The sequence below is a fragment of the Epinephelus lanceolatus genome, chromosome 15 (genome assembly GCF_041903045.1).
Source record: "Epinephelus lanceolatus isolate andai-2023 chromosome 15, ASM4190304v1, whole genome shotgun sequence".
In the NCBI taxonomy this organism is placed as follows: domain Eukaryota; kingdom Metazoa; phylum Chordata; class Actinopteri; order Perciformes; family Serranidae; genus Epinephelus; species Epinephelus lanceolatus.
Genome location: NC_135748.1, coordinates 40,819,059 through 40,842,500, shown reverse-complemented (window position 1 = coordinate 40,842,500; position 23,442 = coordinate 40,819,059). Strand labels below are relative to the sequence as shown.

The following is a 23,442-nucleotide window of genomic DNA, read 5'->3' as shown; positions in this document are numbered from 1 at the left end:
ACAACATGCACCAAAAAACAACCATTATTTTCTGTGTAAAGACCACCTACAGTTTTCTGTGTATTACATTGGTTGTCTACATATGCAGACAAACTTCCATACAGTCTGTGGGGTGATACACTCTGGGCTGTGCAAACATGAGCAGATTATTTGTGTCAGTTTTCTTCATGCAGATTGTCGCAGTCATGTCACTGCATCAATGCAAGTATGATCTGAGCTTTAGCCCACACACCAGCTCTGTCGTGACATGCATCACTGCCAGTTCAACCTGTCAGGTTATATCACCGTCCTCTTTCCCAGTGTCAACATGTGTCAACTCTTCAGGAAAGCAGATCGTCTGTTCCCTTCACTCCTCTGATTGTACCTTGACTAAATCTTCTCTATATGATGCGTCTGGTTTTTGCTTCAGGTGACGTGCAACCTGCACTGTACTGTTGAAGTTTGCAGGTCAGTCTGATTGTAGCAGGGTGTGCGTGATGATGTTTGGTGCAAGTTTTGATGCAAGTCCCATAAATCTGGTTCAAAGTGTACAGTGAGATTTGAAACAAACATAGACTGTATAAAAAAATGGGTGTAGCCACCATGATGTCACCCATTGGTTTGTGGACGTAAGTTTTGGAGCAGTTTGGCATTTTGGCCGTCGCCATCTTGGATTTTTGGAGCCAGAAGTGACTCAGAGTGACCACACTATAGTTGTCATGAATGGGTAAATCAGCTGTAGAGACCAAAACCATATTTTGTACCAGGCTGTAAACATGTCAGTCTCTCCAGAATTTCTTGGGCTGTTGTCATTTGCAATGCCTAAATTCACTGCAGCTTTTCTAAAAAACATTGTGATGCATGTTGTGATGTGAACATCTTCAAGTCTGAGGCCATGGGTCATTGCTGGAAAAGGTGGATTCCTCCCTCTGGCTTGGGAGAGTTTAACTGCCTCAGGCAAAGGAGTTGAAGTATCTCAGGGGGGCTTGTTCACGAGTGCAGGTTGAACAGAGTGTGAGAGGGACTGGCAGTTTGGTGCAGCATCTGCAGTGATGCAGACGCTGTGCCGGACTGTCCTGATGAAAAGGGAGCCGAAAGGCAAAGCTTTCAATTAACTAGTCCATCTACATCCCAACCCTCACCTATGGTCATGAGCTCTGGGTAGTGATGGAGAGAATGAGATCGTGGATACAAATGAGTTTCTTCTGTAGGGTGTCTCAACCTTAAAGATAGGGGGAGGAGTCAGACATCCAGAGGGAGTTCAGAGTAGAGCTGCTGCTCCTTTGCATCACAGTGGGTCAGTTGTGTTTTAAATGGTTACATTTGTGGTAAAGTTGCAGTGATTGGACAATATTGAAAGGTAGCACAGAATGCACATGGATTGGTTGAATTTGGGTTAATAGTTGCGATCACCCGGAGGCACTGACATGTTTATATCTGCTGTAAAGTTTGACATTTTAACATGGGGGGTCTGTGGGGATTGACTCGCTCTTGGAGCCAGCCTCAAGTGGCCATTTGAGGAACTGCAGTTTTTGGCACTTCTGCGTTGCCTTTATTTTTCAGCCCCAGAGGTGACTGTTTGGTTCATTGCCCTCTGCTGCTGTTTAAGATGTCGGCGTTCTCTCCACACTTAACTTAAATTCGGAGCCTAAATCATGAACTGAAACTCATGAAAACTTCACCACGCAGGCTGCAATGTCATAACCACACTTCTAAACATGGACAGTGGATTAAACAAATTTAAACAGTGAGAGCACAATATAAATGATAAACTAGTTCAATTTAAAACAGTATATTTTTTTTATCTTCTCCACTATTTTTCTATCATGAGTCCTCTTACTTTTCACCCCCCTCTCCCCCCTCTCTGATGTGATTGCTTTCAGTGTTCTGTGTTTTGTTTTGCCTAATAAATCACCATCTATCAGAGCCCGGCTGACACACACACACACACACACACACACACGCACACGCACACACACTGTGGCAAACAGTTCATAATGGACCGTACATTTGTCATCCTCTGAGCTGTTGACAAGGAAAGTGTCCTGGATATGGGCAATGTGTTTACGTGTGTGTGTGTGTGTGTGTGTTCATGCTACTCCCACTGACAATAGAGATTCATCCCCATTCATCTGACTGATAACACACTAGTGCTGTCAACTGGAGACTAGCTCTATCGTTACACACACACACACACACACACACACACACACACACAAACTCTTACTGTGGCACAGACACATTAATTTACATACTGTATAAACATTATTTACTTACATGCAGTTGCACCCATGCATATCGTCAGCGTCTCCTCACAGAACTGTTTGTATGATATCCTATGAATTAGCGCCCCAAGAATGACGTTACGTGCTTATCGTAAAGTTACGTAATTAACCGAAAGTCATGGAGGTTTGATTTAGGTAAGTAAAGTTACTTTGGTTAGGTTTAGGATAAGAAACACGGCGAGAACGTACCTTAAAACGACTCAAAGTTCAGACGGTTCCAAACACACGTCTCCTGGGAAAAGTCCTGTGGGAAATAACATAGTTTTGTGACCCATCCACCAACCTGCGTTCAGGACTGCTTTCTTGTTGTGCATTGGTGACGTGATCACGGACTTTCAAAATACATGGGATATGTACGACTTTAGGTACATCCCTTTTTGTAGGAAAACATTCTAACAGTTTATGAGAACAGCCTGATACTGTACACTCGTCCACACTGACACAGAAATTCACACATATCGTATGAAATTCAGGACTTTTTAAAGCAACATTATGCAACCTTTTTTTTGCCTAAACATGTTTGGTTGTTTTTGATTTTGATTTCAATGCCGCAATGACTTGTAACACGAAAAATGGCGCCTCTGTTATTCCCACTCCATGCCCGGTATGTCAGATCTTGCACAGTATAAGTTTGTCTATCGTAGTTTTGTAGTTTTTCTAATGTCACAAGTTATGTTCACACACTTAGGGATTGTTCTTTACTTATCAGAGGAGGGGGTGGCTGGTGTGACCCTCCCTGTGAGACTGGTGGACAATCCATGACCCTCCCTCCACAAGAATTTAGTCATTAGATTAGATTAGAAAACTTAACTTTTGATGTTTCAAATTCAAAAGTTAACAACTAAATCCTGGAGCTGAATCAAGACTCAGTTTTTCACTCTTGTCCTGCACGTTGGTTCATTCATGCAAACAATTTATTTTTGGCCAAATGTTAATTGAGACATTAACAGATTTTAATGAAATCACACTATTTCAAGCTCAGATTTGATTATTATTATTATTGTTATTTTCGGATGAAAGCGTTTGTCCCTCATCATCTGTTATAATCATAATTTGAAAATCTGGCTGTGATAAATGGTGTACTTTTGGCGATTTTAAAAAAACATTGGAGGTTAAATGAATACAAAATACAGCCATTGTAATATCACTCTACCTGTCAGTTGACATTGTTTTTTGCTTCTGACACCGGTTTGAAATATTCTGCTTGTCAGTCTCATTTCAAATACACGTGTACAGTTGTCTATGAAACTCAGTGGGACAGTCGAGACAGTCATGGCTCTGATAAGGTTGCAGCCTTAACTCATCTCAGTCTTTCAATACAAACAGACGTCTATGGAGCAGCAACAACCTTACACAACCTTCCATTGCAAAACAAAACGGGGTTGAAAGCAGCAACCCCACCCACAGCAATCAGATTGTTTATGATATGCCCCTGGGCAGCATCAGTGTATAACGCCATCAGACAGTGACGGTCAGTTTGAGACACAGCTGGACAATAATGTAATTTACAGAGCTGGAAAGTCCCTATAGGTTTGGAGGAAGGGAGGAGGGGTGGATGGATCCAACAAACACTGGACTTTCACCCTGGAGCCCAGTGTTTGTTTCCCGTATGAACGTAGAGACCAAACCATGTTTTTTTCTAAACCTAACTACGTGCTTTGTTGCACGAAGCAATAATCATAAATACGAGGTGTTTTACTGATTGTAAGTTTATTTTGAAAAAGACTGTGTGCAACTTATGAGCAAAAACTGTACATTTCCTGTGAAAAGACACCATGAATTTGACAGCCATAAATTGACATCCCAGAATGTCAACAACAGACACACCCAGGATATCTAGTGTGTAATATGTAGACATGGCGTGGCATGGCGTGGCGTGGCGGTATGTGATGAGATGGGACTGAGAGCATGTTGGTATGTACCACTCTGAAACTGCAGTCTCAATTCTTGCCCAGTGTTGCTTTAAAAATATTTTCTCAACATGTATTTAGACAAAAAGCGACAATTTTATAAGACAGTTGTCACCTGATTTTATTTTGAAATTAAAGGGTTAAAGGATTAAAGGTTCTCACAGCACATGAAGGCACCACAGTAAAAATCTAAAATGTCACAGACTGATTTAGAAGAAAGTTTTTAACATTTTCTGTAAAAAAAAAAAAAAAAGGAAAATAAGAAAGAAAATTCCATAAAATACGCACATTTACTTTGTTATCGTAACTTCCTCTTTTTGTCTTTCCTGTTTGTGTCTCAGCACACTTTGTGGTTACTTTTTTCTTTGTGTATATAGTATGTAGTCGCTTATTTCTGTTTTCTTATCTTACTGCATGGTACGGCACGACTCGACTCATCTCATTTGAAACTGTTCAAACAATTTAAAATTTATATTAAAATCAGCGTTTGCATCAAAGTCCAGTCTTGACCTTGTTAAATAGTTTAACAGTCCAACAACTCAGTTCATCTGTGGTATTATATGTATTAAGACATTAGAGTTTTACACCTTATTCACCATTTCCAAAAAAAATACAACCGTCAAGTGCAGAAAATAAAGATTTCCGGAAGCATCTAAATGTTTCTGTCGTTGATCGTTTAAAGAGGAAATGAAGTTACTCTGCAGATTTTTTTTTCCTTTAGCTCGTGTCCGTCGTTTCTCCTCGGCTCCAATGGAGGCCGACACCCCATGAATCATTAACAGCAGAGTAATTATGCACTATCAAACTTGGAATATTACCCCACTTAGCTAATGTTTAATGCTGTAATTAATTCTGAACCCTGCGAGCCAACATCAATTTATTTGATTAGTACTTTGCAAAGTCACACAGAGGTTTTTTACTGTTTTGAGGTGTGTGTGTGTGTGCGTGTGTGTGTGTGTGGCTTTAAAATGTTTCCATATTAATTAAAGTGCGATCCAGAGAGTGAGAAGCTGATGGGATGGGAATTCAACGCTTCAGTTTTCTTTTATTTGCTGTTTTGTTTTTCAGGACTTAATCGTCACAATAAAACGAAACAGGTTTCTGTGTCTGTTTCACTAATTCTGAGCGGGAGCCGTGTGTTTAATGTGGGAGAGAAGAAGAAAAGAGTCAGTACGCGTCATCCAGTCTCGACATGCGACCCTCCTGCTGACCTGTAGAGGTGTTCATGAACATGAATGAACTGATCTTCATCAATCCTGCAGGGTCAGTGAGTCCATCAGTCACCTGTTATATACAGAACGTTAATCCCACTCCACTACAATGAAAGAAAGAAAAGATTGATGGATCTTATTCAGTGTTTACAGTCACTTAATTTTGTACTAACTGAACACAAAAGTTTGAATTAGCAACAGACTGAACTTAATGTCTTATTATGAACGATGCAAACTCCTCTGGGTTCGAATCCACTGGCCGGCTAGGGTGCTTCTGTGCAGAGTTTGCATGTTCTCCCTGTGTCAGCGTGGGTTTCCTCCAGGTACTCCAGCTTCCTCCCACAGTCCAAAGACATGCAGGTTAATTGGTGACTCTAAATTGTCCGTAGGTGTGAATGTGAGTGTGCATGGTTGTCTGTCTCTATGTGTCAGCCCTGTGATAGTCTGGTGACCTGTCCAGGGTTAGTAAAGGGTGTTGTAATTTCTTGAAAATTATGTTTCTGTGTCAGAAAACAAAGGAAACCAGTTAGGAAACTTTAAGAAAATAAGCAAACTGTCACAGATATGTTACATTTTTACGTTATTATGTAGCAGATGCATTGAAACTTTATGTTTCGTTAGCACTGTGGTCAGTGTGTGGTTAGCTTTAGGCACAAAATCGATTCAGTTGTTGTTAGGAAGACATCGTGTTTTGGTATGAAATACCTGGTTTTGGGGCAAAATCCCTGCTAGAAAAACCATAATGTCTCCGTAAAAAACACCCAGTTTTTGTGGCACTATTTCAGCTGAAAAAGCAGCAACAGGTAGCTACAAAATCACCCGCATTCGGTGTCTTACAAGCAGCTGGAAACACAGCACAGACTCATTAAAACACAACTGACTTTGTGTTTTTGTTGGTCTCAAACAGTGGTCTGCAGCTTGGCAGGCATCTTGCCTTGGGATCACGCCATCCACCTTCCCCTCCACCTCTGCACGACAAAGTCAGCTCATACTGCGTCACTTTAGGAACGTTAATATGATGTTTGTAGAAATGTACAATGCTAGCATTTTCTTTCATACTGTATGTGTAAATAGTATTAAGCACCTCATTTTGTTTTCTTATACTTATTTGTGTAAGTAGTAGATTGCCATATCGTATATAGGCTCGTATTTTACTTTTTAAGGTGCTTATCTTTACTTTACACATGCGAAGTTGTGATTTCCACTTCCACTTGTCTGCTGCTGATCATGGCTGTGATGCTGTCTGGCTGAAGTGAACACTGAATGTTATGTTTGTGTCATTTAAGTCAGAGAGAGGAGGGAGGGAGGGAGGGAGGGAGGAAGGGAGGGAGAGAGAAACATACAGTGACTCTTTGACTTTAATTTGATATTTGTTCTCGTTTTCTTGCGCTGGGTTACAAATTTGAACCAGTGATGCAACACTTACACCGCAGTAATTACAGCTGACAGCAGCCTCCTCCATCTCACACACGCACACACACGCACACACATATGTGTCCTAAAATATGGAGAAGAGGCTGATAAGAGAGGAAGGACAGATATAAACACACACACACACACACTCTTGGCACAAACACACTGGCTTGACATTTAGTCACATTCCCAGAACTCTCGCTCTGGTTTGGACATGGTTATCACCATCATTCTTATTGTCTTTTGTCACTTGATGTCCTTGTCTCAGAGGGTGAGTGAAGCGATAAAGCCAGCCGGCGTCTCTGTTGTGTTTTAATAAGTTTTATCTGAAGACTCTAAACAGACAAACAATGTCAGAACTCAAACTGAACCTGATGGGAGTGTAGAGTTTTCTACATGGAGGTCATCGGGGCGCCGACGCGTCACTCCGGCTGTTCGGCTGCAGATACCAACACTGCGTCAATGCTTTAATCATCCTCACTGTTGCTCCTTTGTTCGGCGTTTCAGCTGGTTGTTGTTTTGGTAAATGACAGGCTGAACGCACACTTTAACTGTTGGCCTCAGAGCACAGCAACAGTGCCTTGCTCATGGGGATATTTAGATACATGTGGACCGATTTTCTTTTTCCAGTTTGGTGTTGAAAAACTTGACTGGTCTGCAGTCCCGATCTCAGCGCCCGCCAATATCTTTGAGATGAACTGGACCACCGACTGTGAGCCAGACCTTATCATCAACATCAGTGTTGGACCTCATTAATGCTCTGAGTGGGAGCAAATCCCTGCAGCCAGGTTCCAACTAGAGGTCGTCATAGGTTGAAAATGACGGACCCAGACCCTGATGAACCCAGGAAATTACTTCTGAGATCCGATTGGACCAGATAAACCTTAAAAAACGATATAGATTGACCTGGTGCTTTACTGAGAAAAGAGAGACCCAAGACGAGTCTATTGTATGGACCCAATAAAACCGGTGATAAAACTAAAAATGGCGTTCTACTGCTAAAAACGCTTATACAACATACTGTTCTTACCCACCTTACAATGTGTAATAATGTTTCTGAATATTTTTTATGCCTCTCGGCCGGCATCAGCCATTGTTGGAGGCACTATGTTTTTGGGTTGTCCGTGCTATTCTCATAAACACAATATTTCAAGAATGCGTTGAGGGAATTTCATAAAATTTAGCACAAACGTCCACTTGGACACAACGATAAACCAATTACATTTCGGTAGTTAAATGTCAAGGTAATTGTCACCTCACCAATATGTTTTTGGCCATAACCTAAGAATTCCTGTGCTAATTATGACAAAAAACAAATCGTGCAATTGTCCATTGTTCAAGATTAAATTAGAAAATAGTTGAAACGATGTTCTTCAGCGATTTTGTTTTGAACTTTTTTAAAACCAAGGGACTTAAAAGAGAAAGATTTTAAAAATGCATCATTGAAATGAATGTGACAGACCGAAACATCCTGACTTTTATCTCTAGCAACACATCCTCACTGCGACCTCGTCACATGTCCACGTTTGGTCATGGACTTTCCACGTCCACATATGACGTCCAAGGTACCCTAAGCCCTATGATAAGCTATTATGGCAAGGCTTAACTATACAGACCAGTGAGCAGTGATAACTAACATGTCTTTGGGGTCATCGGGTGGGAACCCTCTTTCACCAGTGTTTCATCTAGTTGGTCCCACGACACCTCCAGGAGGCTAGACAGTGATCTCTGGCGTCCCAGAGACACGTCCCTAATGCCAGGTCTCACTGCTCTCCACACCAACCCAATAACCTCCTTTACCTTACTTAGACATGGCATTCTCAGCCCAAACAGCACTGCCACCTTCAACAATCCCAGGCTCCGTTCATGCGAGCTCCAGGTAGAGACAGTGCTGATACTACCTTTCCTAGCACATTCACCATACCCTATTTCACACGCTACATAGCATAACTACAATATAAGCTAAAGCTAAAGGAGATAGATAAACTCACAGGATCAGCAAACACACTCACCTTGCAGCATGGTCTCAAACAAAAGGGATTCAAATAGGCCACTCCCACACTTAAATAACCTTCCTCTTCCTGGATTTCTTCCTGAGAGGAAGTGGATCTCTCCACCTGATCTCAAGGAGTTATGTACCCTGCTTAGTAGTTCCCCCTGCTGGCCCCCAACTGACATTATTCTTCCTCATCCAAATCCACTGACTAGCTCTGGCTGCTTCATCTGACATTTCCCTCACTGTCTTCCTCAAACTCTGTCCTCGCACTCCGAGTTCCCCCAGGAGCGAGACAGCTGATCTTGCTATGAATCCCCAACACCCCACTTCCACTGGACAAATCCTACTTTTCCATCCTCGCTGCTCAGCTTCTGCTCCTAAGTCTGCATACCTAAGCATACCTAAGCAAATTTACTTCTTTTTTTAATTCAACAACAAACGCACGCGCTTGGGTTTAAGACAAAAGAACAGGGTTTGGCTTTACATTCAAGCGAGAGGGAACACTGGTCTCCCAGCTGAAAGTCGATGGTTGTTGGATCCATTCACCACCCTCTCACCCTAATTGGACTTTTCGCCCCCTTAACTTTTGTTGCGTTTCTCCCTGACACTCACTAGGTGCCATTAAACAATAAATGCGACTGGCCATGTATCATGCTTTATTTGTCAGTATCTGGCGCCAGAAATTGCTGCCCAAGCTCTAAAACGGTGTATCCTGCATTTCCAATAACGCAACTCAACAGCTCATGTTTTAATTCGACCTAATAAATACCCACATCTTTCAACTCTGCATGTCTCGTTTGCTGTCCAGAGTTTCTGTCGTAAATCTGAAGTCTCCAAAACTCAGATTCAACTACTTTCTGACTAATGTTGACTTGTGTTTTTTTTTTTAACATATATACAATTTGTCTCTAATTTAACCTGAATGTTAAACAGTCAGTTTGCTTGATAGTTTTCCTGTTTTTCTCCAGACTTACTTACAGAGTTGAATGTTTACGGCTGTAAACAGTGTCACAATTTTAAAATATATGACCCATATCCGCAGCATGTTCAAAACATATTTGTCCTTGAGAATATTTTCCAGTATTTAACATGGGTTTGAAGGCTGTTGTCTCCTCTGTCAGTATCCTATATTTCGTCTCACTCCGCTGTCTGCCGTCCCATAAAGACAAAAGACACAAACATGATAATGGTATTAAATCACTTGGCCAACCTCTGTTGTGTAAAAGACTGGAAGGATAACATGATGTATGGCGGATGTGGTTGCCAAGGTTTGCGGCTGATTAAAAATCTCAGATCGCCATACATCTTCAACACGTGTTTTGGTGAAAAACAGACTCTGGCACAAAGTGTGTGTGTTCAATCAGCGTCACTTTATTTGCCAAGTAAACATATTGCAGTTTGCCACGAAGGCATTGAAGCAGGATGAACATTAGTTTGTGTCCTTTCACATTAAAGTGTTTTCAGCACTGACACTTCAACTCCTTTCACCCATCGCATCAAAAGACATTTAAACTGATTTTTATTCTTTAGCTGGCAGTTTAACTGTTTTAAAGGAATACTTCATCCACAAATGATTATTTTGATATCAATTACTCACCCTGCCTTGTGAAGAAAAATTTGGTTTCCCCCCGAGCCTCCACAAAGAACAAAGACTCCAAACACTGAGAAAACTCTTGATGAATTTAAGTCATAGGGGTCCACAATTAACAACAGCAAAACTATATCAAAACATGTGTTTACAAACTCTCACACAACTCCTGCAGTGTAATCCAAGTCTCACTTATCCTTAAACATACTTCACAAACAGACAGCCCTTTGACGGAGAGATTAAAAATAAAAGTGATACTTTATGCTCTCCTCAAAGCCAGACTCCATTCAAATAAGCTGTATTTTTACCTCACTGAAAACAGAAGCCCCAGGACTACCGCTGTCTCCATCAGTTAGTTAGTTTTTGTTATTGTGTGACTTAAGTGAATCCAAACGAACCCTTTAAAATGCCAAAGTCACACAATAACACAAACATGCTAACTGGTTGACCAGCAGCTCCTGTGTTGACCGAGGCAAAATTACTCTTTTTTTCAATGGGGTCTGGCTTTCGAGAGAGAGCATAGACAAAGTTTCACTTTCCGTTCAGTTCCCTGTTCGTTCAAGTCAAAGTGAAAAGTCAGAGTTTCCCAGGAAATTTCCAACTTTGGACCTGCAAGTGTTCCAGGTGTGCAGTGCCAAATGTTAACCAAAAAATATGGCTAATCGTGACAAACTGATGTTTCTTTGGCAGACGTACACACAGTTGCACTCTCAGCAATGCAGCTTCCTTGCATATATGAACAAACACAGGTGGGAGAACAGCGTATGAAGTAACAGACACCGCTATACATTTTGTTTTACAGCTCATTTATACTCAGAAAAGTATCAAAAGATGCAATGCACTGGTCTAATACAATACTGTAGTCTACAAATCAGTGAAATTTCTGAGAATTTTACTCTCTAATTAGGCTGTAAAATATATTTAAAAGATTAAAAAACCTTGTAATGGGCCAAACCAGTAATAAAGTTTTATATATATATGTATATATATTTATTTCACAGCAGTCGCTGTGAGAAGCCATTTTATTCTTCAAAGTTGGTAAGAATTCTCATAATGCTAATCAAAATACTAATTTTTAAATCATAATTCTTATTAAGTTTGGATTGAGAAGGGCTACAGATTTTACATGTTGACATAGCAGTATTATTTATTGAATTTATCACTTGAGCAGCATTCTCGCCTTTTTGGAAACCTGGATGTGAGAAAGGATTCCTTAAGACATTGCTGACCCCTTTTGTGCCTGATTTAATTTGACAAAGTTGATTAAAAAAAACCTGGGACACATCTTTAGGGCCAACATTTTCATTAAAAATAAATTCAAAACAAAGATGATTATAGTGGTACACCGATTTTTCAACCAATGTCATCACTACATACTGTTAGTTTTACATTTGAAGGCTTGTAACAATTTTTTTTAACTGTTTTAGGCTGTGAATTTTTGTCTGTGGAAACAGGGCAAGTTTACGAGTAAAACAATAGAAAGCACACAGTAAAATATTTGACTGTACATTTATGGCAAATTACTAACTACTGGTAGCCTGAGTGTCAGACTGAAGCTCCCAGAACCTTCAGTCTGACATCGCCTCCATTGAAGGCGATTTACAAGGGGGAGGGAATTTGATTTTTCCCTAACCAATCAGTAGAGATCAACAACTCACCCAGAATCTGATGTCATTAGTATCCATGCCTCGGGGGTGCCAGAAACAAGCGAGCATTGCCCGTTTAAAATGTCTCCGTCGTCGTGCACGCCCAGCTGCATCGCCGTTAAATCCAGTTTAGCAGCTTCCTTAATTTGGTCCTCCATTAACGCGAGTAGTGGCGAAATACCTCGATAGCATCGTTAATGTGGTCTGTAGGATCTGTAGCGGTCGCCATTGTTGCTATCCTCACCAGTTACCCACCGGCGCACAGCTTGACATCAGCGTGACACTGATTGGCTAATTGCTAGACCCGCCCCCACCCCTGGCGTTCATTGGTCCTTCCATCGTTTGGATGAGATAAATCGCAAATTCATTGCAGTATGCCAGACCAGAGATGCAAGCCTACTCAGTTGAGTGGGCGGGGTCTGTGGTCTGGAACCAGGCTATACTACTGGTTGCACTTTCACGGTAACTTACTGTATCGTTTTTACAGTAAATTATTGTGAAATTCCAGCTGTATACTGTGATGTCACAGTAATTATATCTTAACTGTATGTTAACTGTATTTAACTGTAACCTTGCAGTTAAGCTGCTTCTGTAAAATCATCACATTTACCTGCATGAATTTCACAATAAAATTCTGAATTTGGTTGGTTACTATCACAGTAAAAGCCTGTGAGGTGATAATAATGCCATTTATATTGAAATATTACAGTTACACATTGTAACTTCCTGGAAATAATTTGCAGTGTAGATCAAATTATTATGAAAAGCTCTTTTTTTCCCATATAATTAAATCCTTTAAGAACAATGTTTCACCCCTAAAACAGAATAAGTGTGTTGTTTTAATTTTAATGATATTTTAGTAGGGCAAGAATCGGTAAAATACACCTGCCTCTCCCATTGATTGAAATGCGTGTTTCCATGGTTACTGTCATTTGTTGTGTGGCGTCAAACAAGTGCATCCTCATTAAGTTGATATGGACGGATTTGCTGCAAATTTACAAGCAGGAACTCCTGTAGGAAATTTGTCTGGAACGTAGCCTTGTACTTTATTCAGTGCTCACACTGAAGGACAACACGTCAGCAGTGTTTGACGCGCATCTATTGATGCAACTTTCCGTGATGCCGCCGATGTGCATCACTGAAACCTCTCTTAGCATGTTGCTAACAAGCAGAACATGTGTTAGTCTCACTGACGGTTGCATCGTGATTGGACTGCATACTTGAGGCTGGTACATATTAGTCCACAGTAATGTGCTTTTTCTCAGTCTATTGTGTGATAGTTCTTTTAAAGTGTTGTTGCAGTAACTGTCTGAATGTCTAATTCCATCTCTGCGCTTCTCCCTCTGTGTAATTAGCTCCACCAGTGACTTTATGTAAAATAGTTGTGCCAAGTTTTAATTGATTAAAAGTCGGCGTGTTATTGCGAGGAAGAACAATGTAGATCCAATTAGCACTGTAACGTGTAAACATGAACACTAACTCCCATGGTGCACCAGGGTCTGCGCGCCTGTGTGTGTGTGCGTGTGTGTGATTCAGTGATCAGTCTCATTTCTTAATCATCACTTTCTGCTCCAGATGAGACTTTATGAGGGGACTAAATTGCCTTAAAGGGATTTCTTATTAAAGGGATTACACCCATGTAATCCCCTTTGTCCCAGTGGACCCCCAGAAACCTGCACACACACACACACACACACACACACACACACACACACACACGCACATGCACACACTGGTACAGTACATAACCAGATTAGCATGTGGAAATAACTGCACAATGTTTTTGATACACTGCAAATGAAAAGACGCACACACGCTAAACGGCGAGCACATCCGTCACATGATCCCGTTGAAAATTGTGCACCTAATTGTGAGTGTGTATGTCAATTACACAAAAAGTAAAAGTGTTTGTGTGTGTTTATAACCTTGACATGCATCTGTTTGTGCACGGTGTGTAGTGTGTGTGTGTGTGCATTTGTGTAGCGTAACGCTGCGGTTTTGGCGGCGCTCCCTCGTCTCATCCCCAATTAACGAAGACAAATCCGCTTCTATCGCTGCTAATGAGAGTCTTTAAGGTGAAGGGACTCTGTATTTATTTAATAAGAAGAAGCTTATTCATTCCATTTCCATGAGAATGAAAAGCCGCCACTGATTCGCTGAGGGACGGATTAGAGGAGGAGGAGGAGGAGGAGGAAGAGCTGGAAAGAAAGGATGAGAACAAGCTGCATAGAGAGGAGGAGAGAGACATGAGGAAGGAGGGCAAAGGAAATGTGGATTAGAGGAGCAGGAGGAGAAGATAGCATTAAAGAGGAGGTGTGAGGCAAAGAAGAAGAAGAGTAAAGTGAGGAGGGCAGAGTAAAAGAAGGAATTTGATTAGGTAGAAGATTGAGACGATGAAGAGGAGGAAGGAGTTAGAAACAGCAGTCAAGAGGAGAGGAGAAAAGGGGAGAAAGGAGAAGAGGTAGAGACAGCAGAGGAGGACTTCCCAGCAAATCTGTTATAGGTGTAACAGGAGCAATAGAGGACAGATTATGTGAGGAAGAAAAGCAGAAGTGTTGGGAGAGGAGGAGGAAGAGGTGAGAAGAGGAAGACAAGATGAAGAAGAGAGAGAAGATGAGGAAGAAGAGGTTCAAGATAAGAAGGAAATGAGAAGAAAACAAAAAATAGTAAAAAGTAAAGCAGCAGCACCCGAGAGCTCTGGGAACTTTCCAAAACATGAAACCGTGGTGTTCAGGGGTGTAAATATAGACGGTGCAGGCAGTGTGGTTGCACTGGGGCCCCTGGGGTGGAGGGGCCCATAGAAAGCGGGCCCTTGCAAGTGATACAGATTGCCACCTTGAATAAACACCTGTTGTCAGAGAGGAATGATAAAAAATAATGTTCCTAATTTAAACTTTGTGTATCTGTGCAGGTGGAGCTGACCGGCAGCAGCGTCTTCGACTACATCCACCCCGGCGATCACGTGGAGATGGCAGAGCAGCTCGGCATGAAGCTCCCTCCGGGCCGAGGGATGTCGCTGTCCCAGGGAGCCGTCAACGAAGATGGGGCATCCTCAGCTTCTTCATCGTCGCACTCTGAGACACCCGAACCAGGTAGGAAACGAGGGAAGGAGGGAGGGAATATGTCTTTTCCCTCAGAGGGCGTCATGATAAAACACGGGGCTTAAAAAATATCCCTGGATGGTGACAGGCAGAGAACACTTTTCCATCGTTCTTTTAAGACTTTAAGATGCTCAAATGAGTTAAAGGACAGAACACAGAGGAATGGAAGAGTAGGGTGTAGACGGAGGAGACGAGGAAGAAAATGGTCTGAGCTGTAGAAGAAGGGGATGAAATTAAAGGTCATGAAAGTGAGGGAGGGACTTAAGCCAGAGCAGGAGGGAGATGAAGATGAAGAGAGTTAGGTAGTTCTAGCTGGTTATTTGGACTGAATAAGCAGTTCAACTCCCAAACAGAAGCAGAGCAACAGTAAACATGAAACAACTCTTTTAGCCATTTCTGAAAATGTGAAAACGTTCAAGTGTCCTCTGAACCAAAGCAAACATGTTTTCTTTTTGACATCTTGACATGAATGCTGTGTAGAGTGTCAGAGTGGATGACCAATTTTGACATCTTCTTTGCCTTCTATGATATGGCCCTTTAAATCCATGAGCGCTCTTCCACACACAACTGCAGCGTGGCAGAGTTATGATGCTGTTGGTGCAACCTGGTCTCACTTTGAAGTCATTGAAATTCAGTGCTTGGTCAGTGACTTCCAGGGTCAGACACAGACAAAAAAAGCTGTCCTTTCACGTCGGCACGCCATGCGGCTGGTTGCCTTTATTGTTTATCAGCATCAGGGGGAATACTGCGGGACAACAAGGAAAGTTAAGGCAGCGGAAGTCTGACTAGGGTGGGCGGGAGTTGTGGATGGGTCCTACAACCACCGGCTCAGTGGCTCAGAAGGTAGAGCAGGTTCGCTAATCGGAAGATTGGCAGTTTGATCCTTGGCTCCTCCAATCTGTATTTTGAGTATCGTTGAGCAAGATACTGAACCCCAGATTGCTCCCGATGGCTGATCCATCAGTGTGTGGGTGTGTGAAAAACTGAGTAGCAGGTGGCACCTTGTATGGTAGCCTCGGCCACCAGTGTGTGAATGTGTGTGTGAATGGATGAATCTGACTTGTAGTGTAAAAAGCGCTTTGAGTAGTCGAAAGATTAGAAAGGTTCTATACAAGTGCAGGTCCATATACCGACTTTCACCCAGGAGGCTGGTGTTCGCCTCTGCTTCCCGTAAGTTTGCAAAGCCAACTCTTTTTTCCAAAACCCAACCGTGTGTGTGTTGTTGAAGGAAAATTTTGAAAGAGACTGTATGCAAACTGTACATTTCCTGTGAAAACAGAGGTGTATTTTGAAAACAGACAATGCATGTAACAGGCTGAAGTTGACACGGCGTCCCAGAACGTCAACAACCAACACACCCAGGATACCTTGGACGTCATATGTGGACGTGGAAAGTCCATGACCAAACGTGGACATGTGACGAGGTCGGTGTGAGAATGCGTTGGTTTGTAACGTTACCTTGTTAAATGTGTCTGTTTTTCCTGATTTCATATGAGTAGAGGAAAACTCCGCTAGCCACAAGGCTAATTTATACAATGTAAAATGCCATAGGCTTGTGCTAAAAACATTAGCTTGTTGTATTTGTGAGGAAAATGTGTCCAAATAGGACAAGTGTTTGTCTGTGAATCCTGCGAGGTATAATGGAGCAGATTTGTGTACTTGTGTTTGAAATTGTCTCTTTTAAGCCATGTTTAAGTCGTTGTTGTCCGTTTACATTCTTGTTCCTGGAAGTCGGTTCCGAGCATCTTTCCCCCGATGACGTCACGCTCTTTGTGAAAGACGGCAAGCTTTGATTGTTCTGGGACCAACGTGTAGTTTGTGATGTCTCTTGTGACACAGTGACCATCGTAACAGACAATAATGTTGTGTAGTCTGAACCCAGTATGAGAGCAAACAAAAACAAAGCACCCTCCAGCATCTCAGTGCATGAACGATTCAACCCAAAGAGTTTCATGTCCGTCCACGAGTGTTCCCACTCAGACACAAAGTCACCTCACATTGTCTGTGGGAGAAAAGAACGGGCCGATTACCCTGGACACCTGATATAAGCCCCACCTCCTCCTGGGAGACGCTCATACAGATTCATACCAGCCCTCCTCCTCCTCCTCCTTTTATTCCACCTCTCTTCCTCCAGACAAATTAACATTAAAGAACACATACATGAATCCTAATCCTCCCTCTTCCTGTCTCTCTGGTCACATTATCATTGGGGATCACTCCTTCACATCCATACATGTCCGTCTCAAACCTCTCCCTCCCGTCTCTCTTTTTCTTTGGACAAATTAACATTGCTAAGCACTCATGCACATTCAAACACGTCCCTACATCCCCTGCCTCTCTTTCTCTTTCTTTCCATCTCTCTCTCTAGACAAATTAACATGGTAGAACAAACACCTTTGTCCTCGTCCCCTCCTCCTTTCTTTGGCTCTTTCTCTCTCTCTGGTCAAATTAACTTTGGGAATCACTGAGACATTCACACATCCCCCTTTCTTCCTCTTCAGTGTCTTCATATCTTTCTATCTTCGGGGCAAATTAGCATTGGGAAACACCCGTCCATGTTTTAGATCTTCTCCTCATCTTTCTCTCCAGACATATTGACACTGACGACCACATGTACGTCCTCTCATCCCGTGTCTCTGTCTCTCTCCGTCTCCAGTTTGGTGCATGGGGAGGCTCGGGTAGAGGTTTGCAGAAAGTCAAAAGAGAAAAAAAAAAAAAGAACAAAAACCTCAAATGTGGAACTCCAATTAATTTAAAGCCGCCCCTCACCCATCACCAGCACCAATCAGCCAAGAATAAATCCGCGGCAGATCTAATTACCGCGCCGTCTCCGAAGACCCCGGCCGCCGCGAAGCCAATCTTCCCCTCCTTGTTTGAACAGGCTGATGAACTAAGGGACTCGATGGATATCAAGTCATTTTGTTTAATTTATAAATGGATTTTCCCCTAATACTTAAATTATCATCAGCATGAGAGAGAGAGAGAGAGAGAGAAGCAGAATGAAAAGCATTTGGAAGGTGAAAAGTCTTGAACATGTGGTGCAGGAGAGGACGGAGGGATAAAAGGATGGAGGGATAGAAGAAGGCAATGCAGTGAATCGAAATGAGGGATGTGTCCTTTCCCAGTTTACAGCAGTGACGGCTTTACAATGTGGCGCACTAATTATATTCAAACTTGCAGCAGGGAATGCTGGGATACTGGGGGAGCAAGTGACGGAGGAGGGGATCGGGGTTAGAGAGTGGGAGGGACATACATTTCATAATGTTCTTGGGTTGTCTATCCCATTGTTGTGAAAGCAATATCTCAAGAACCCCTTGAGGGATTTTTTTTTAATTTGGCACAAACATCCTTTTGGACTCAAGGATGAAATAATTAGATGTTGGTGGTCATATGTTAAAGGGTAAGGTCACTGTGACCTTATGTATCTCATTCTTTTGAACGTGACATCTCAAGAGCAACCTGCCAGATTTTTTGTTTTTTTTGTTTTTTTCCAAATTTGGCACAAACGTCCACCCTGACCAAACAATAAACTGACTGGATTTTGGTGGTTAAAGGTGAAGGTCAATGGGACCTTGCAACCATCTCACTCTCGTGAACATGACATCTCAAAAGAAGGCCTTGAGGAAGTTTCCCTTGAGGAAGGTCAAAGGTAAAGGTCACTGTGACCTTACAAGAAATGATTTTGGCCTTAGCCCAAGAATTCATATGCTGATTATGACAGAATGTTACACAAATGCACACACGAATAAAATATAGAATAAGAAAGATATGTGATATAATCCCAACAAGCTTTTACCTCCGAGCCAGTGATAACAATGGCTGGAGGCATTATGTTTTCGGATTGTCTGTCTGTCCCATTCTTCGCACCACGATATCTTAAGAATGCCTTTGGCACAAATGTCCACTTGGACTTCACAATGATCTGACTAGATTTAAGTGGTCAAAGGTCAAGGTCACTTTAACCTTGTCGTTCTTATTCTCGTGAACGTGATAACTCAAGAAGGCCTTGAAGGATGTTTTTTTTCTTTCAAATTTGGCACAAACGTCTCAGGGTTGAATTAGAATTGATTAGAATTTGATGGCCAAAAGTCAAGGTCACTGTGAACTCACACAACATGTTTTTGGCTGTAACTCAAGAGTTTATACTAATTATGGCATCATTTCACACAAAGCTTAAATTCACTGTGACATTATAATGTTCTGCAAAAACATTTTTCTGACCATAATTCAGGAACTAAAATAAGAACCTTAGAGCCTAGGCTTCTTTCTTCCCTGTCAGCATGTCTTGACCTCACGTTATCACACTCTATGTGCCATGCAAATATGGTATTTTACCATCATTTTGCCGGTATTTCCCTGAAATAGGAATTGTTTGCAAAATCCTGTATATATAGCAGTCTAAAAAAAAACATACATTTATTCTTTTTGCAGCAGAAAGCTAAGGCTTCTTCCTTCCACATCATTACATCATACCTTACCTTACCTTACCTTACCTGTAGTGCAAATTTAGTAATTACAGTAGCTAGAATTATGCAGGTATTTCCTGAATAGAAAGTACAAAAATGCCATTAGAGCAAAGAAATAAAAATATAAATAGTAGAATATATGTTAATTTTGCTTCACTGGATTTTTATGTGAAAGATTTAGGGTTCAGTTCCCTCAGTGTTCACTCCAGTGAACTAAAACTAGGTAAGTGTTTAAATTGTGTTGCTATGAAAAGACGTGCTCTGTGAGGGGCCTTTGTTAGTTAGTGTATACGTTTTTCTTTAACATTAAATTCCCAGCATCCTCCCCTCCAGACGATGAGTAATGCATTTCCACAGACGCCATCGTCATTAGTTTTCATTCCAGTCGATACCTGGCGAACACCACGCCTGCTAACGTGTGCAGCTGAGCTTTTCCATTTGTTTACCTCCTCCTCTTCCTCCTTCAGGCATCTTTGTTTCTTTTGTCCTCCCTCACCAGCACTCTCTCCGTTCATCACCTGCCTCTTCCTCCGTGCACCGGGGAGTCTCCAATCGATCGTTGCTGACTTTGTTTCACTGTGAAGTTTCACACCTCGGGCACCACTTCATCCTTCCATATGCTAATGGTTTATAGTGGGGCTGATTTTATGGCTGGTTGGTTTGTGTTTCTCTACCTGGTAACTTTATCTGGAGGACATAGAGACTTTTACTGGGCTGGATTGTATCATTTCTGACAGGCTCGGAAAGCCGAGTGTCAGTTTCAGGCATGAAAAGAAAAAACAGCCCATTCACCAAAATGTTCAGTGATTCTGCAGAGCCAGGGATTACATTACATTTAGTGGGATTACAATCTGTGAGAAAAGTTTTTGATTAATCAGTCCTGCAGTATCCCCTGATGACATCTAAGACTAGGCAACTAACATCTCTCTGTTAAAATCAGCAACAAACTGTCTGAGACAGGAAGTGAACTCCAGACTCTGGTACAGACACACATCATGTGGTCCCAGGTCATTAAAGTGTAGTGAAGTGTACATACCTTATATGGTCATGGAGATATTTACCTCACCGTGAAGTGCCTTCTTTGCTTCCATGAAAGTAACTTTAAGACCTTGGTCCCAAAAATCTTTTCTGCTGTGTGGGATGCTGGTTTAGAGAACTGCAAACGTTCTGATTCCAACTGACACTTTGCTAAGCCCCACCCCCTGGTTACTGTTGCTACAGCTGTCCTTCTTTCCATTCTACAACTACATGTCTCAGGCAAGGAAAATATAAAGCAATAAAGGACATGATGTCAGTGACAGCTTTCAAATTTTGCACTGGAGCCAGACTTTGGTGTCAGTTCTATTGGAGTCAGTGGAGCAGGTAGGGCAAATCCCACTATAACCCATCATATCTTGTTGTTTCATCTTTGACTGAAAAACCTGTGCACCAAATTATAAAACACACAATACGTATACTCAGTAGTACACCCACCTCATCAACGACCACTACACCACCAAGTGTCATAAACTTCCTACAACTCATTGTCCTGTATGATAAACTGAACAGAAAATCCCATTCAGTTTAAATCAAGCACAAAGTTTCTTCTTCTCCACATAAACTTCATGAGTCTGAATTGTATTTTCTTTTTAAAGTTAATAACCGGGCCCCTTACCTCGCTGGCTGCTCTGTCATAATATATCAGACAGCTGACCCCATCGTTTTAATTACAGTCACGCTCATAAAGTATTGAAATTGGAGTTAAAATATGAGATGACCTTGGAGGAGAGAGATGTTCCTTTGAAGCTCCGAGCTGTTTTCAACACCCTCTTGCACTTAAAGAGAGTCATCTTTAAAAGCACATGACGCAATTTGACTAATATCAGTCAAACTGAGGCTGAGAGGCTCGGCGTCTCCGACGCTTCTGAAGGGTGAGTGGTGGAAAATTATTACTCATGAGTGTAATTCAGAGTCTCAGAGAGAGGAGGAAGAACTCTTATTTTGTCTCACTTCAGTGTCTTCATTACGTATCATCAGTTCGGGGTCTGATGTCTGCCAGCTGTTGACTTTGACCTTTGACCTTGTGATTGTGATCATGAAGGAACTAGAAATAGTTTTACTTTTGAACTGATGTATAGATGCTCTGACTGAGAGAAGTCCTGACCTGACACTCTGTCGACTACACGTACTTTTGTTTTTTGAAAAAAAGATTTTGTTGGCTGCAAAGTTGATGCTTTTTTAGACAAACTCTTGTATATCTCAAACCATCGCACACACGGGTTAGCCATGAACTGCAAATGTTACATTTTCTGCTTTGTAATTAAGATGTTTTAACAAAAAAAGTACATTTTCTGTTGCTTCTCACAAACCTACAGAGCAACTGCTGATAATGAGCTATAACCAAACAAATCTGTGCCCATGTTTTAGATGTTTTAAAGGCTGGTGCTGAGGCAATGACATGAGTTTTTTCTTAGTTTCTCTGTTGATGTTATGGCAACTGAAGTTTTTGTCAAAGATGTTTGATAATGTTGTGAACCAGTTGCAGACTGTTTCAAAAAAATTTTGTAACCAACATAAACACGTCTAATTCCTGCTTAATATGAAGGCAACATTTCTGAGACTAAACCTTACTACACAATCCGGTCTCACTTCGCAGTCGTCAAAAAATGGTGGTTGGTCAGTGACATCCAACGTGAGACACCAACGATAACGCTGTTATTGTTCAACAGTGCCTGGTGGTGTCATGGGCAAACACAGAGGGAAAATTACAAAAATTGAGGTGGTGGAAGTCTGTGTGGGGCTGGTGACAGTTGGTGGATGGGTCCAACAACTGTCACCCGGGAGGCAGCTGTTTGCTTCCCGTAGGATTGTAAAGCCAAACTCTGTTCTTTTTTACTAACGTAACCATGTGTGTTTGTTGTTGAAGGAAAAAAACGTTAATTTGCAGTGTTGTACCAACGTAGTGCTTTTATTTTGAAAGAGACTGTATGCAAACTGTACATTTCCTGTAAAAAAAAAACAAAGGGGGGTATTTTGAAAACAGACAATGCATGTAACAGGCTGAAGTTGACACGGCGTCCCAGAACATCAACAACCAACACGCCCAGGGTACCTTGGACGTCATATGTGGACGTGGAAAGTCCATGACCAAACGTTGATATGTGACGAGGTCACAGTGAGGATGAGTTGTTCTTGTCATACAGCAAATATTTTGAGAGCACAATCCACCCTTTGTGGTAGAGTTTGGAAAACATTTTTTTTATTGTTTACATGATAATTATGTCACTCAGTCGCTGAACAACATCCAAATTCAACTCTTAAATTTCATGTTTGTCTCCTTGCTGTGATTTCCCAAAAATACAGCTCATCACCATGATGCTCTTCCTGTAAGTTCTTGAATGTCAGAGGCTCCTTGAATGCATCACAGAGACAATTTAGTTCTTTTTTTGTATTTAGAAGTTTAAAATCTCTGATGTCAAAGTGACTTTTGAACACACCACGAGGGCGAGATTTCAAAAACCCTCCTTCCTCAAATGTTCATGACCACACGATGATGACACCTCTGACAGAAGACTGATGCTGGATATGATGATCCTTCATGTCCTTTGTCCCTCATCATCTAAACTCAAGCTTTGTTCTGTGCTGCTCTCATGATCTGTTTTACCTTCAGGCTTCAATGCAGCCGAGACTTTTGGTGCCTAAACACACATGTTCAGAACACGGTTAAGGTTATACGTTCACATTTACAGCATCCTGTCCTGAAAATTGCAAAATACAACCTCTCGATATGAGCGTTGAATTCAGGACTGAACTTTTCTCAAGTTGAACTTCAGTTGTGATATTTGACTTAAAGGACCCAACAGCACCT

The 23,442-nt window shown here is 41.7% G+C and overlaps 1 protein-coding gene across 4 annotated transcripts in view; it reads left to right on the top strand.

Annotated features, from left to right (window-relative positions):
- npas3 (neuronal PAS domain protein 3) overlaps positions 1 to 23,442 on the top strand; it is a 470,885-nt gene that overhangs the window by 377,739 nt on the left and 69,704 nt on the right. For all 4 annotated transcript variants that reach the window (XM_033642411.2, XM_078175360.1, XM_078175359.1 and 1 more), the window contains one exon: positions 14,940 to 15,120. In XM_033642411.2, the coding sequence (XP_033498302.1) occupies positions 14,940 to 15,120 (181 nt within the window). The remainder of the gene's footprint in view (positions 1 to 14,939; positions 15,121 to 23,442) is intronic.